This window comes from Eubalaena glacialis, chromosome 10 (assembly GCF_028564815.1).
Source record: "Eubalaena glacialis isolate mEubGla1 chromosome 10, mEubGla1.1.hap2.+ XY, whole genome shotgun sequence".
NCBI lineage: Eukaryota > Metazoa > Chordata > Mammalia > Artiodactyla > Balaenidae > Eubalaena > Eubalaena glacialis.
In genome coordinates, this window is record NC_083725.1 from 121,661,220 (window position 1) to 121,676,263 (window position 15,044).

At 67.6% G+C, this 15,044-nt stretch overlaps 1 protein-coding gene across 3 annotated transcripts in view; it reads right to left on the reverse strand.

Moving 5' to 3' along the window:
* BRSK2 (BR serine/threonine kinase 2) overlaps positions 1 to 13,491 on the reverse strand; it is a 63,832-nt gene extending 50,341 nt beyond the window's left edge. For all 3 annotated transcript variants that reach the window (XM_061203923.1, XM_061203920.1, XM_061203921.1), the window contains exon 1: positions 13,398 to 13,491. In XM_061203923.1, the coding sequence (XP_061059906.1) occupies positions 13,398 to 13,491 (94 nt within the window). The remainder of the gene's footprint in view (positions 1 to 13,397) is intronic.
* Positions 13,492 to 15,044: the final 1,553 nt, after the last annotated feature.

Below are 15,044 nucleotides of genomic sequence, written 5' to 3' on the forward strand. Positions count from 1 at the left end.
CTGGTTCATGAAGTCCCCGACCCAACACCCCCAGGAGACCGCCTGTCCTGAGGTGCACACACCAGAGAACCCCACATGGTCCTGCCAGCACGGGGTCCCCAGGCTCTCACTCTGCTGACCCCGCTGACTGACCTGTCCCCACCTGCCCTGGCCCCTCGAGCAACGGGAAGAGGAGGAGCACGGGCGCCCCTCCCCAACCACTCCATCGACACCCACTGTGAGCCTGCCCGGAGCTGACGGCCCCCTGCACGCCCACACTGCTTCTGGGGGCTGCTCCCCCAGGGTACAGGCCACTTGGTGTCCAAGAGAAGAGGCACCCCCATGGGGATGGGTGCTGGCCTGCAGCCCCCCAGGCTCGGCAGGACTCACCCAAGTGGTGAGCTCCTGAGGCCCAGCGAGGGACCGCAGAGCCCCCAAAACGGTGCCTGGGGCACGTGCCCACGGCCACCACGCCCGAGGTCCTGCGCAGGGCCAGAGAGGCTCCCCAGGGGCCATCTTTCCTCCCCAAGGCCCGCTGCAGCAGGCGTGGGGGGGCAGCCTGGGCCCCAGACCCAGCCTGGACTGGCATGGACAGGCCCAGGAGCCAGCCTGCCCCGAACCCTGGCTGCCCAGTGGGTCACTCTGCCCAGGACAGGATTGTCCCCAGCACAGAGCCCGGCCAGCTTCCCAGAGGTGCCCCCAGGTGTCCACCGGCCAGAGACCAGCACCTCCCCCAGCAGCACCAAGAGGGCTGCCAACCAGGCTTTGGTCAGCGCAGGACCCCGTGCACACCACCTGGCACGGTGGGACTGGCACCCAGAGGCCACCCACCCAGGGTGACTCGGGATGCCACAGCCCCCTGGACAGAAGAGGCAGAGTAAGCCTGTGAGGTCAGAGGCCCTGGCTGGCCCCCCAGCCCCTGCCAGGCCCTGAGCACCTCTGGAGGCCCACAGCACTGACCAGCCCAGGCTGGTCCCCCCAGAGCCAACTCTCCTGCCCCACCAGCCTGGATCCCGACGGGGGCATCACCAGCATCACCCCGACAGAGAGCCAGTCCCCACATCCCCTTCTACAGACAGCAGAGCAGCGCACAAATGCCCACAGAAGGGCGTGCACTGCACACAGGGTGGCGGGAAGCAGGGCCCCGAGGTCAGAGGCCCTACGGCCAGCTGACTCCAAAGACGGGCTGTGGGACAGGGGTCTGAGCACCCCTCAGGCAGAGGGACCCAGGAGGCGTAGGTATGGACGTGGGTGGCACTGAGGGCAGCAGCCAGCTCTCTGAGGATGCCGAGGACACCGTGTGCCCTGCCAGGGCCGGCAGCGAAGCTGGAAGTGAATCTGGGAACCCGGCCCATAGACCCTGGGCCACTGGGTGTCACCCAGAGGTGCCCCTGTAGCCCCCACCAAGCCCCCGACACGGCTGCCCTGATGCCCAGGCCGATGCAGCCCACGACCGCCCATAGATGCCCTCAGTCGCCCCACGGCATCTGCTGGAAGGTGTCCTATCTGTGCCACTTTATGATTAGTTATAAATCCCTTGGGATTTGGGGTTTAGAGTCAGCAAACCTCCAATCAGAGATGAGCTCTTGCCCCTAGAGCTAAGCCAGCATCTAACCCTTCCCATCTGCCCAGTCCAGCCCCACCCCCTCACACACAGGAAACAGTCCCTCCACCTCCAAGGCCTCGGTCCTTCCCAAACATCTCCTGTCTCCAGTCTCCCCGCCGAGCTAGCCCAGGATGCTGGTTTGGATGTGGGGGTTTAGTGGGGGTTGGAGCTGGGGCCCTGCCTTCCTGAGTCCAGGCTCAATTCCCCCCAGTGCCCAGGCCTGGGGAGGGGGCTGCAGGCATGGACTTTGAGGTCAGAGGACCCTCCTCGTGTGCACGGGGAGCTCCACAGATCAGCCCAAGGCAGAACCAGCGGGAGGGTAACACCCGTGCCTTCACACCCAACACATCTCTGTCCCCCTGGGTAGGAGCTCAGGCGGGCAGACCCCTGACTCAGAGGGTCGGTGCACAGCCCGGGCCCCAGCTGGTCTCCACTCTCGGCCGCCCCAAGGCCATCACTGATGTCCCAGCGTGCTGCAGAAACTCCTGCATTTCATCCACCCTCGGGCCACAAGACCCTTGAAATAAGGGGACCCAGGAGGGAGCCAGGGGATGCAACTGGCTGGTGTGCACCAGAGCCTCTCACGGTGTGCCTGCCCCTCCCTGGGGAGCCCAGGCGACGCGGGGCACCCACAGCCTACAGAGCACGGGGCCAGGTGGCCGGGGCCTCCCTGGCTGCTCTGTGCCCCCAACGGCACCCACACCCGGGCGATGGGGGTCTCCAAGGGCTTCTGGATGGGAGGGTTCACTGCAGCAGCTCCTGCCACCTTGGAGACACCAAGCGAACGTCAGGGATGCCAGGGACTGCCCTGGAGAGTCACCTTGAATCAACCCCAGAGCCAGAGAAGGTGCCAGCAGCCTTGGAGAGCGAGCAGTACTCACGTTCACGCTCTGTGGGGCCCTGGCCCTCCCCCCGCCCCGGCAGGTCAGCAGCGGCCCCAAGAGAACTGGCCACCAGCTCCTCCTGAGCGAGGAGGGGAGTGGGGGCCGGGGTCTCCCCTGGGAGCACACCAGGCGGCTTCCCCTGCCCACCTCCTCAGCCCAGAGCCAAAGTCCCACACCGGGGAGACAGGTGCAGGAGCTCACCAAGACCCACAGGCCTTCCCACAGGTCTGCTCAGCTGCAGGGAGGGCTGAGGACGAACTGCTAACCGCAGCCTCCCTCCGGGGCCGCGGAAGCTGCAGACTTCAGCACTGCCGCGCTGGACAGCTCCCACAGGCGGGCCCAGCGAGAGGGCCTGGCCCCAGGCTGCAGGGCCCACTCAGGCCCCTCGGCGCCCCCTCAGGAACAGGGTGCGGCCAGCAAGCTGCCCCAGCCTCACCCCCACGAGCCGCCCTAGGAGAGTGCAGCAGAGATGGGGCACCACCCGAGGGCTTGCCGCTGCTCTCCTCGGAGACTTAGGGAGGGGAGAGCAGGGGCCATCCCCTGCACAATGCAGGGGTCCTAGGCTGCCTGCACACTGCTCACGGGTGGCTGGCCCCTGGACGCAGGGTGTCCTGGCAGCCCACGCCGTGTGCGAACACGCGGGCCTTGAAGAGCAATTCTCCCAGGTCACCAGGGCCCACGGCTTTGCACAGAAGCAGGCGCGTATGAGGAAAGCATGGCGCCCCCAGCATGAGCCCTGCTGCAGGAGAAGCGTGTGCCCCCACCTCGAGCAGCCCCGACACCAAGCAGGAAACCCCAAACCGTACCAGGGGTTCAAGCCCAGCGTCTCCCGTGTGAGGTCACGGGTCGGAGCCACAGGCCAGGCGTGGTGGCAGAGGGCCTGGAGGAAGAGCTGGAGGCGTGGGCCGGGCGTGGGCAGGCTGACTGTCCACCCTAGGCAGTGAGTGCTCAAACTGGCGCTCCGTGACAGGGCCCCTGCAGCCAAGAGGGCGAGGCCGAGCACGGAGACGGGCCCAGCAGGACGTAAGGAGACCAGGCGCCTGGCGGAAGCTGGTCCAAGCTCCCCAGGAGGGCCTCCTTCAGGCCCCCACCGAGCCTGTTCCCTCACCTACACCCCCGCCCAGGGCTGCAGTGGCTCGGGGCTGAGGGACCAGAGAGTGACCGGCCAGCCGTCCTCACCTGCCTCAGGTCCACCCCCGCAGGACAGAACCCAAAGGGGGCACTCCGCGCGTGCAATAACCCCCGCTGGGCCTGCACCTCTGTGTGCATGACGGCAGTGAAGCTTCGGGGCTGGGTGGACCCACTGCTTCCAGGCAAGGCCAGGCCTGTATTTCGCTGCGCACCACACGCCGGCACCATCACGTCAGGGTCGGGGCGGGAGTGAGGGTGGGACAGGCCACAACCACACACGGTTTCCTGTCCAAGTGGGGCCCCGCCAGCATCAGCACCCCCGGGAAGTCAGAAACGCACAGATCCTGAGGTTGAGGACCCCTGGGAGCAGCCCCGGCGCCGAGGCCCCACGGCCTCCAGACGCCACACGCGGGGGGCCACAGGGACTCAGGTTCCAGGAAGCAGCCCTTACCCGCTAAAAATCCAGCGTTTGACTGTATTTCTGCCAGTTTGGGAAATCAGGGTTAACTTCTCAGGGTACTAACGGTATGGTGCTTCTTTAAAGAGTCTCTATCTTTTAGACCCAGCCCGAAAATATTTACATTTCAGGGAAGTCTGGGGGTGGGGTGAAGCAAACTAACCCCGCGTCTGTGTCGCTGAGGCTGGGGTGGGCTCGCGGGGTCCAGGGTGCTCTTTTCTCTACCTCCGCATCTGGAAATGCCCGTCTGCAGAGGGAAACGGGAAGCCGGTTCCCACGGCGGCCCAGGAACACGGGGCTTCCACCCCGGGTGGGCCCCCAGAACAGAGGCATCTGCCGGCCAGACTGCAGCAGGTTGGGTGCGAGGGGTCAGCGGGGCGGGGCCGCAGGCAGGGCAGGCCGCGTCGCAGGGCACCATGTGGCAGAGGGAAGGGACGAGGCAAGCCCCTCCCCAGCCCAGACTGTGCCCCCACCCCCGGGTCCCTCAGCCCCGCACAGCTGGCGGCCCAGCTCTGCCACAATCCGCATCCACTCTCCCCACTCGCTGCCCCGTAAACAAGTGGTGCATGAAAATACCACATCCGCGGGGATAAGCAAACACGACGCCCATCTGTCCACCCTCATCCTGTTTCCCCCTCGGCCCCCTGGGCCTGGGCCGGACGTGAAGGCTGAGCCCACTCTCAGGCCCACGGCCCAAGGGTGACACAGGCTGCCAGCCCCCTGCCTGGCCCCAAGCAAACACGTTCCCTCGCGGTGTCGCTCACCCTCACACCTGAGCCACAACGGGGACACGGAGGCCTGCAGACGCTGACTTTCCCACCCAGTCTGGGCTGGGGGCCCTGCCCCGGGGGCTCTGCACGCAGGCTGACCCCAGAGACCCTGGATGACCCCGAATGCTCTGTACCTTCTGGCTGACTCCTGGGGGTGGCCAGAGTGAGCCCGGGACGGAGCGGCCCATCCAGCTCCTTCCTGGCTCCATGGGGCCAGCCGAGGGACTTTTTCTGAATGGTCTCGGAGGACTCTGAGGTCCTCACACACGCTCCCGGCGCACCCCTCTCCACAGGCATCGGGGACCCCCCCCGTCCCCGCAGCTGCCCGCCGAGCACCAGCCCCTCACCCTTCAGAGAAGAAACTGGCCCCACGAGGCTGCCTGGGCTCCACTGCAGGCCCCCGCCAGACGACCGAGCCGGGAGTCTGGGCGGGGGCGGCAGAGGCTGCAGCTCCCGACCCGGGCAGGGGCTCCTCCCAGCCTCTGCAGACCCAGGCTCCCCACCGCCCTACCGGCCCATGCCCCGGACTCCAGCTTGGGCCCAGCGCCAACACCTGAGGAAGCTGGACCCGTGCGCCTGATGCGTCGCTGGACCCAACTCAGAACAAGCCGCAGGAAGCACCCGGCCTCGGGGCCCCCGCCCTGCCCTTCCCTGGGGCTGCTCTGGCCTCGTGGCCTGTGGTCCAGGCCGAAGTCGGCCACGGGAAGGGACCCGTCAGGTTCCCTGCCAGCAACTCTAGAGTCGCCTGGGGCACCACGGCCAAGGCCCCTCACAGATGCCACATTCCTGGCCGGGCAGCCTCCTGCCGCCCCCGAAAACCACCCACGGCCCTGAGACAGAGCAGCAGCCTGCCACGTCCCCAGCCCCAGCTACGTCACTCAGGCCACGCAGGCGGCCGCTCAGGCTGCCCTCCCACCTCCGCCCTGGGGCCAGGAAGGCCAGCCCTGGGACCCAGGCTGAGCCCAGAGTGGGCAGCAATGGTGCAAGTGCCGTGCGGTCCTCCCCCACCCCGCCCGTGCCAGAACCACAAGGCCCCAGAATCTTCCATCCACCCTCGGCCAGGCCTGTGGGCACGGTCTGCGGGAGGCCCAGGTGGGGGCGGCCAGCTCTGGGGCCCTGTGTGGACGAGAATGTGACAGCACCTGGAGAAGCGCCTCTGTCCTCACAGGTCAGCACCCCCAGCCAGGGTGTGTGTTCCCGGGATGCCGTGTCAGCGCTCAACAGGCATTGACCTCGGTGACCCCTGAAATCCACCCGGAGGCGCTGTCACCACAGGGCACAGGGAAGAAACCGAGGCCCAGCAGCAGCCTCCCTGGGCCCTGAGGGACGAAAGCAGAACGAACAGGAAGAAAACCACCAGAAGAGAAGGGCCGTTTTCTCATCCTGGGGTTGGGGGGGGGGCGGTTTCCAGCTGCCCAGCTCCAGAACACTGGGCCCTCAGAGGCTGCAGAACAAGGCCTGAGCCGCCTCTCAGGGCCCAGCCCGCACAATCCCTGCTTTGTCCCTGCGGCCTCTGCCCCAACCCAGCCTCCATCCCGTCCGGAGTCTGAGGCAGCTAGCCCGGGGCAGCCCCGCTCGGCAGCCGGCACCCCTGTCTGGGGTGAAACCTCGGGCAGGCGGGCGGGCAGCTCGGCCATCCCTGGCCAGGACCCAGGGCTCTGGGCAGGCTCATGGAGGCCCACCCGGGGCCCACCACCCAGTGCTGTGTGGCCTGGACACGTCAGCCGGCCCACAGGGGACAGCGGGGCTGGTCGGGCCTGGCACCGGGGAGAGCTCCATTGGAGCAGTTGTCCGAAGGCACCAGCTTGCCCCATGTCCGAGAGGACTTGCTGCAGAATCCAGGGCAACGCAAGGTACCACCCACAGGGAAGGAGGTCCTTCCCCTCCCCCGAGACCCTAGATGGGCCCTGACAGATGCTGGCCTCCTGGCTTCCTGCTGGATACCGAGCACAGCAGACGTGCCCCCGACGTTGTTCCCGTCCATCAGGGCCTCACAGAAGCACCCCTGCCGTCGGGGGGCCTGAGGCTCAAAGCCCCTCAGCTACCGAGCCCCAGAGCCCAGGGGGCTGTCCCTGGCTGTACCTCCAGGACCAGGGGCACAGAACCACCCCATTAGGGTCCAAGGTGGCCACAGGGGCCTGGGGGCCCTGGCTGTACAGCTGGGGAAGCCAGGCCACGTGGGCAGCACACAGGGCCACAGGCAGGTGGCGAGGCCTCGCACCCACCTCAAACGCCCTGCCACGTGTGCGGCCGCCACCGTGCTCCCTCTCTGCGTGGCAGCAGGCCCTGGGGAGCGCCAGCGTGCCCCACTCCAAGGAGCCCAGACTGTGCGGGTGGACACAGGCAGGAAGGGCCCCGGGCCCGGGGAGCTCCAGACATAGCCCGTGGGCGCGGGCAGACGGAGAACACAGCCTCCTCTGTGGGCACCGCCACCCGGCCAGGCCCCCACAGACACCGGTTCTGTGTCCACTGGCCTCAAAGGCACGGGTGCTCTCCAAACCAGAGCACTAGGTGACCAGGAAGTCGCCCTAACGCTCCTCGTGAACACCAGCCACGGACCCTCCCACGGCACCGCTGACTCGGGAGCACGGCCGACATGAGCCATCCTCAGCGCATGCCTCTGACCTGGCAGGACCTGTCCGCTTCGGGCACACGGAAGGTGCCAGGCACCGAGCAGGGCTCATGCGCAGGCAGAGAGGATGCAGTCAGTGCTGCTGCCCAGCCCACCTGCCTCCCAGATGCCGGCCTCCTCTCCCTCCCCTGACGTTTTCAGGCCCAGTGGTTGCCCCACAGATAAGCCCCAGCAATGAACACCAGGAGAAGAAGTAGCCAGAGAAAGGCGCGTGTGGGCAGGGGAAGCGCACGCTCGCTCGGGCCCCCGTCCAGGCGCAGGCCCAGGGCAGTGCCAGTCAGCCGCTGCTGTGGGCAGCAGGGGACCCTGCGTCCTGCGGCAGAGCCCTCGGCGGCCCCACACAGCCCTCGAGGTCGGCTGGGACGGGCCAGAGGCAGGGGGAGCACAGTGAGCAAGCCCCGGAGGCCCCCGTCCACACGCGCCCCCAGCACGCACGGCCAAGCCTGCCTGTCACCAGCGAGGCTCAGGGACCCCTGACCACCCTCCAGCAGACCAGGGTTGGGGGAACCTGGAGCCCCCGGAGTCTGAGACCCCTCTGCTCCTCTGCCCTGAGCACAGCGCAGACGGCTGTATATCCAGCAGGGTCCCCCGTGAGTCCCGCATGAGCATCTGCTGGAGACAGGTTCTGCTTGGACCTCGGGGCCGTGGCCAGCTCTGGCCTGGCTTCTTCCAGAAGGAGCCAGGCCTGGCCTTGCCCCCAAAACCTGCTCCGGACAGACGGCTCTGGGGACAACGGCTGGCACGTGATGGGCAGAGATTGGCCACAGGTGACGTACTCTTTCCGCATCGTGCTGGGGGCCCTGCGGGCGGGGGACTGCAGGCCTTGATGCCCCCTGCGGAAAACCCCCAGCGCGGAGGAACCCACGGCCAGAGCTGCACTGGGCAGCACCCGGCTCTGCAAAGAGCATCTTTCACCTCTGTCCCCTCGCGCGGGCCGTGCCCTCTGCCCCGCGTGCCCTTCCTGGTACAAACACCCCTCCCCCCATCCCTGCAGAGCCACAGCCAGTGGTGAGGCAGGCAGGACACGTGAAAACTCAGAGGTGCTCAGAGCCACAGGGGACCACGGTGGGTAGGGGACACACTGGGACCAGGGTCCTAGGGCTCTGTCCATCCCAGAACCCTCCCATCCCTACCTTCAGGAAAATGCCCATTCTTTGAGGCGAGACCCCCATCACCCCAGGAAGCCCCCTGCAGAGCTGCCCTCCATCAACAAGGACAGCCTACCCAGGGCCAGCTCTCAGCTCGGGGAAGGGGGCTTTCCTGGGGGAGGGTCTGTGCCTCGGGAGGATGGCTGAGCAGCCTCTGTCCCACCCAAAGTCACTGATGGCTTGCTGAGCCTTTCTAACCACTCCAGTGGGGCAGGGAGACAGGTGGGGGATCCCCACTGCCCCTCAAGGTCTGCCCACAACTATTTGAGAATATGGTCCTAACCTTTAACCAGGGTCGTGCAGTGAGCATCTGTGGGCTTTCCTGCCGTCCCCGGGAGCCACTGCCCTGGACCAAGTTCAGGTTCTGAGCCCGTTCCCTCACTTATAAAACAGGTTAGATAGACTGAGGTCAGCCTGAGGCACAGGAGAGGAGGCTCTGGACTCACAGCAAAGGGCAAAGTGGCCTGCGACCGTTCTGACCATCAGGCACGACAGGTGGTCCACACGCGACCAGTGGAGGCCCACCCCACTCACCCTGCTCTGTCCACCTTCACTGTGCACCCCAAGTCCAGTGCCTCCACCCTCATGGGAAGGCCCACTCCTTCTCCGGGCCTCAGCCCTCCATGGCACCCCAGGCCGGTTCCTGGGCCAGCCCCTGCCCGCCCCATCCCCAGAGCCGACGCACTGTGGCCTCTCGTTGGCTCAAAGCTGCCTCCAGACTTCCCTGGTGGCGCAGTGGTTAAGAATCCACCTGCCAATGCAGGGGACACAGGTTCGAGCCCTGGTCCGGGAAGATCCCACATGCCACGGAGCAACTAAGCCCGCGAGCCACAACTACTGAGCCTGCGCACCACAACTACTGAACCCACGTACCTAGAGCCCGTGCTCCACAACAAGAGAAGCCACCGCAACGAGAAGCCCGCGCACCGCAACAAAGAGTAGCCCCCGCTCGCCACAACTAGAGAAAGCTCGCGCGCAGCAACGAGGACCCAACGCGGCCAAAAATAAATAAATATTTTTAAAAATTAAAAAAAAAAAAAGCTGCCTCCTTCTGCTCAAGCTTCTAAAGCTGATGCGGCCCCCACGCCCCAGGTGCCCCCCCGCCCACCTCGGCCGCCGGCTCTGCCTCCCCCGTCCTGCTCTGAGCTGGGCTCCCTCCAGCTCCGGGCCACGGGTCACCCCAGGGTCTGCCAGACTCTCCCGCCAGCTCACCTGTCTCCCTCTCACACCTGTCTCTCCTCCCAGCTCACCTGTCTCCCTCCAGGCCACCTGTCTCTCCTCCCAGCTCACCTGTGTCTCCCTCGCTCACCTGCCCCATCCCACCCAAGGAGTCCTCTCCAGCCTGCGTGCCACCAGCACCCACATTAATTCTCCTGAGGGTCCCTTGAGAGCCTGGAGGGCCTCTCCCCCCACCCACCCACCAACCTGCGAGCCCAGCCAGATGAGCAGCAGGGAGGGCCCTCACTGCCCCCTTTTCTCTTTAGCTGGATCGATCTCTTGCCTGAAAGCCCTGTCTCAGTGCCGCCCCCCGCCCCCATGTCCTGCCCACTGGAGGAGGGTTTCCAAAGGCGGGCTCCACATCTTACCGTGGACCTTGGCTCCAGGAAAGGCTCCCGTCCTCCCCATCGAGCCCCGGGGTCCTCGCGGCCTATGGGCGCCGAGCCCCACTTGGACTTGCTGCGCCCTGGCTTGGGCAGGGCCGGGCACTGCTCCGTTTCCTGATGGGGCTGGAGGAGTGAAGACGGCACAGCCCACACCACTCACCTCCTGGGCCTACTCGGTCCCCGCTGGACCCTCTGGGGGTGTCCTCCCCACCCCCCAGCTGAAGAAGCCTCTCCTGGATGAGGGAGGGGCCAGGCGGAGCCTCGGCAGTGAACACCACACGGCACAGCGACACCGGCCCCAGCAGGCCCGGAAGGCCCCGTCCCTCGACCAGAAACCACGTCGCGGCCGAGGCGGAGGCCCCCTCCCCGGGCTGCTTGCAGAGGTGACGCCAGGCCGCCAAGGACAGCTGGGCAGAGGAGATGACTTTTCAACCACGGCCTCGCCAGCCCTGACGGGGAGGCCCAACACCAGCAGGAGTGACGGACCCGCTCCCTGAGCCCAATGCCAAACAAGCAAAACGGAACCACCAGGGGCGAAAAAGATGCAACAGAAGCGTGAACTGGACCCTGCCAGCCCCAGCCGGGCGGAAGAGGCGGCTCTGCCCACACCTGCACTCTGCACCTGGCGGCGTCCCCCACCCCGCATCTGACTCCCCAAAGGCGGCGTTTTGGGGGAGAGCAGCGGACCCACCTCCCAACAGGCCCCCGCTCGGGACACGCGGCCAGAGTGCCCGGATCAGCTGGGTTGAGAGGCCCAGCTGCCCCACGCGGCCCACAGCCGCCGACGTCTACTCTCCTCAGCTCTCCTTTTACAGGACTTAGGCAGAGGGCGGGCAAAGAGCACGGAGAACGGAGGTGTCCGTGAGACGAGGAGGGCTGGGCTGGAGTCAAGGAACAAACCACGGGCCCCACCGCACCCTGGGCCTGGGGGCTGCACGGCTCCGGGGGAGCAGCTCCCAGCAGCACCGATGGCTGGCGAGGGAGGCGGCACACTTCCACCGAGGTATCCTGGCAAGAAGCCTGGCCCTCAGAGAAGGTCAGGTGTTTATCTCGGGAGCGAAAGGACAGGCCTGGGAAATCACCAGCTTTCTTGGCATTTGGTGCCAAAGAGCAGCCAGCAAACCAAGCAGCCAGGCCCGGCACACACACACCACGAGGCCCCTACGTCCACCACACTCCAGATGACCCTGCCATGAAACGACGGAGAGACGGGCGCCAACAGGACAAGCCTCCTCCCCAGCCTTCCTGGGAAGCAGATGCTCCAGCCATCAGGATCTCGGGTGGCAGCTCGAAGCACTCAGGGAGGCCAGAGGGAACAGAGGACGGACAGACCCCCAGAGAGGGGGCCTCAACTTGAGACCAGATCCCACTCACAAGAGAAGGGCCTAAGGAGAGAGGCTGCTGGATGCAGGGGCCACTCAGAGCTGCTTCTAAACATCACACGGCCTGTTGTTCACACACTGTACATCCTTTTGTGTTCGTTACTGTTAATTACAGTGGAACCGTCCTGTAATTAACTGTACGACAGAATAACTCAAAGAAGAGTACGGAGACCAGCCCCTACCCTTGGAGACCTACGTATAATTCACGGCTGTCATCGCTTGCATGCCGATGTTTCCTTATAATAACATTTTATTGGTAAGATAATTAGATTATTTCACTGCTTCCTGCATTCTGCTGCCCCAAGCCCCTCCCCCACTGAGGATTTCACCAACTACAGTTGTTCCTCCCAGGAAACATGCACATTTTGAACTCAGCTGATCACAGGCTGTCTGCCACCTCCTCTTCGAACCCGGCCCGCCACCCCGACTTCCAACAGCACTGCACTACTGCCCCGGGACCCACGGTGCGAGGGCTGCCCACCCAGGAGGGGGCAGGGGGGCTCGCACTGCCTCTAGCCCAGACGCCTTCACACGCTCTGCCTTAGTTACATCACAGCCCCTGCCCCCCACCCCAGCCTGGGGCTTGGCCCACTTTCCTTCCACCTCCAGGCTCTGCCTCTGGGCCACCCTGGGGGGCTCGGGGAGGGCCTGCAGCATCCCTGGCTAGAGCGCTCCCTCCTGGGCCCCAACCCTGCACCAGTGGTGGGGGGCCCAGCCCTACCGCACCCTCCTCCTCCCTTGCTCCGCTTGCTTGCCTGCCCTAGGTCTAAGGAACTTCCCAGAGAGGCAGGGAGAAGGAGGCAGTGCCAATCGGACCTCTGGTCCGCCAAGAGAGGCCCATCCAGGGAGAAGAAAGAAAATGGCTGAGCCCAGTGTCCCACAAAGCGACTCTGCGAACGCCCGGTCAGCCAGATGAGGGCACTGGCCTTGGGGCTGCGATCTAACCCGATGGCCAGAAGACGGCTGCCCAGGACCAGCCGGGAAGCCCCCTCCTCCCATAGGCTGGGATCTGTTCCACCGCCGGTGTGGGATCCGTGGCCCAGGATCCGCGGTCGGGCCCAGTACCGGTCTCCCTCTCCCGCCCCTGGAGGAGTGCAGTGTCGCAGACATCCTGACAGGTTGGGAAAAGAGAGGCGCTGTCCAGCCCTCTGAGTGGCCCGGGCACTCTCCCACTGCCACCGTGGAGGGAGGTCCCGGCCTGGCCAAAGTGGCCCGGTCCCTGCAGGACGCGCATGGCGGCCTCGCTGCTCGCCGGCCGCCGGAGTTGGGGGTCGCGGCCGGGGTCGCGCGGCCCGGGGCGCAGCTGCTCGGGCAGCACGCCTATTAGCGCGGCCGCGGCAGACGGCAGATGGGCGCCCGCTCGGCCCCCTCCTCCCGCGGCACAATGGGCCCGGTCGCTCGGGCGCACAATGCGGCGGGGGCCGCGCACCTGCAGCCTGCAGCCGGGCCGAGGGGCGCTGGCCGGGCCAGTGCGCCGCCGTCCGCGCCGAGTGTCCTTGGGCCGCGCCCGGCCGACCGCAGCCGCGCGGCCTGCGGGGCTCCGCGGCGGGACCGGGCGCCCGGCCTCCCATTGTTCGCGGCCGCGGGCCGGAGACGTGGGCCGGGCCTGCAGCACCCCGTTCCGGGCGGCCTCCCTACGGGGCCCCCGCTCGGCGCGCCGGCGCCGGCCTTCCCGGCGGCGGGCCTGTGCGCCCCCGGCCCTCCCGGTCCCCCGGCGCCCCCGGCCCCCATCGGTGTCCCCGGCCCTCTGGGCCCTCCGTGTGCACGGTCTCCCCGGCCCCGGCCCCCGCCGGCCCGCACGCACCTGTCTGCCCCTTGCCCAGCGTCTTCTCCAGCCGGTAGGGCCCCACATACTGCGCGTGCTGCGCCCCGCCGCCGTCCTTCCCCGTCGATGTCATCGCTCCCGGGCCCGGCGCCGGCGAGGTGGGCGCCCCGGGCGGGCGGCGGCAGGGAGGGGCCGCGTCCGTGCGCGTCCGTCAGTCCGCTGGGCCGGGTCGGCGGCGCCCGGCGGGCCGCGCTCGCTCAGCGCCCCCCGCGCCTCCCCCGCGCCGCCGCCCCCCGCGCCTGCGCCCGCTCTGCTGCGGCCGGCCCGCGTTGCCTCCGCCTCTCCGAGACGACCGGGCGGGCGGGGACACAAGGCTTCCGCCGCCGCCGCCGCCGCCGCCGCCGCCGCCGCCGCCGCCGCCGCCGAGGCCCGCGCCCCGCGCCCCGCGCCCCGCGCCCCCCGCGCACGCCCGTCAGTCCGTCCGCGGTCGCGCAGCCGAGCTGAGCCGAGCCGCCGAGCCGAGCTGCCGAGCCGAGCCGAGCCGAGCCGAGCCGAGCCGCCGAGCCCAGCCGAGCAGCCGAGCCGAACCCGTACGAGCGCAGCCGGATGCAGCGGCGGCAGCGAGTGGCTCTCGCGCCGGCCAATCAGCGGCACCGGCCAATCAGCGGCGCCTTCTGCCGGCCCCGCCCCCCGCCTCGCTCCGCCCCGCCGCGGAGAGCGCTCCTGGGAGCTGGTCTCCGGGAGGCGAGGCCGGGGCGGGGTCCGGGCGAGGCCCGGGCGGGGGCGGGGCCTGGGCATCTCGAGCCCCTCGCCTGCCCCCCACCGCCCCTAGTCCCCCGACCCCGCCCGGATGCCGAGCTGCGGAAGCCGGGCGGCCCTCCCTTAAAGCGCCTCCCGGGACGGTGCAGGCGGCGGTCCGTGGGGCTGGGCAGTCAGCTGCCCCGGCTCCCGGCGCCTTCCCTCTTGGCCGCGACCACCGGGGTGGAAAGGAGTTACTAGTCCCTCCCCACCCCCATCCCGGGGGCGGCGGCGCTGCGTGGCTCTTGGCCCAGCCGTGACCTTGTGCGTCCCAAGGCCGTGCCCGGGTCGCTGCCCTCCTCCGCTCCGTTTTCCCGGGTACACAACTGTGACCAGCACAGGGGGGTCAGGAACTCAAGCCAGGCTACACAGCAGGCCTTTGTGCCGGCCCACCTTCTTCCTCGGTTGGCCCGAGGGTGCACCGGCACCGACGGCTCCAGGGCTCGGGAGAGGCGTGTGCAGTGGAGCCAGACCTGGAGGGCCCCTGTTCCTTGCGGAAGACAAGTGCTGCCTAAGCCAGTGCCGCAGAGGTGGTGGAAGAAGAGAGGTGACGGCCGGGAGCAGGGAGCAGGGAGCCCCGAACCCTGCACGTGAGGGTCCCACACCCTTTGAGCCGCTGGGTGCCCTGCCGTGGCTCGGATCTGCCGCCAAGTCCTGGGTGACCGAGTTTCACCTGAAGGTTTTCTGCGGGCTCCCAGGGCTCCACAGCCAGCCCTCACTCCCGTCAGGCTAATCCCCTGCTCCTGCCCGCCCTGGGGGGAGGGCTGAGAGAACTCTGGAAACTCTTAGGTCTTCCCAGCACCCCTCCTGGAAGGGCATATTGCATTTCTTTCTCCCCTATCTGAACTCGGAACACCTGGCTGCTCCACTCGGCCCTTGCAGGTCTCC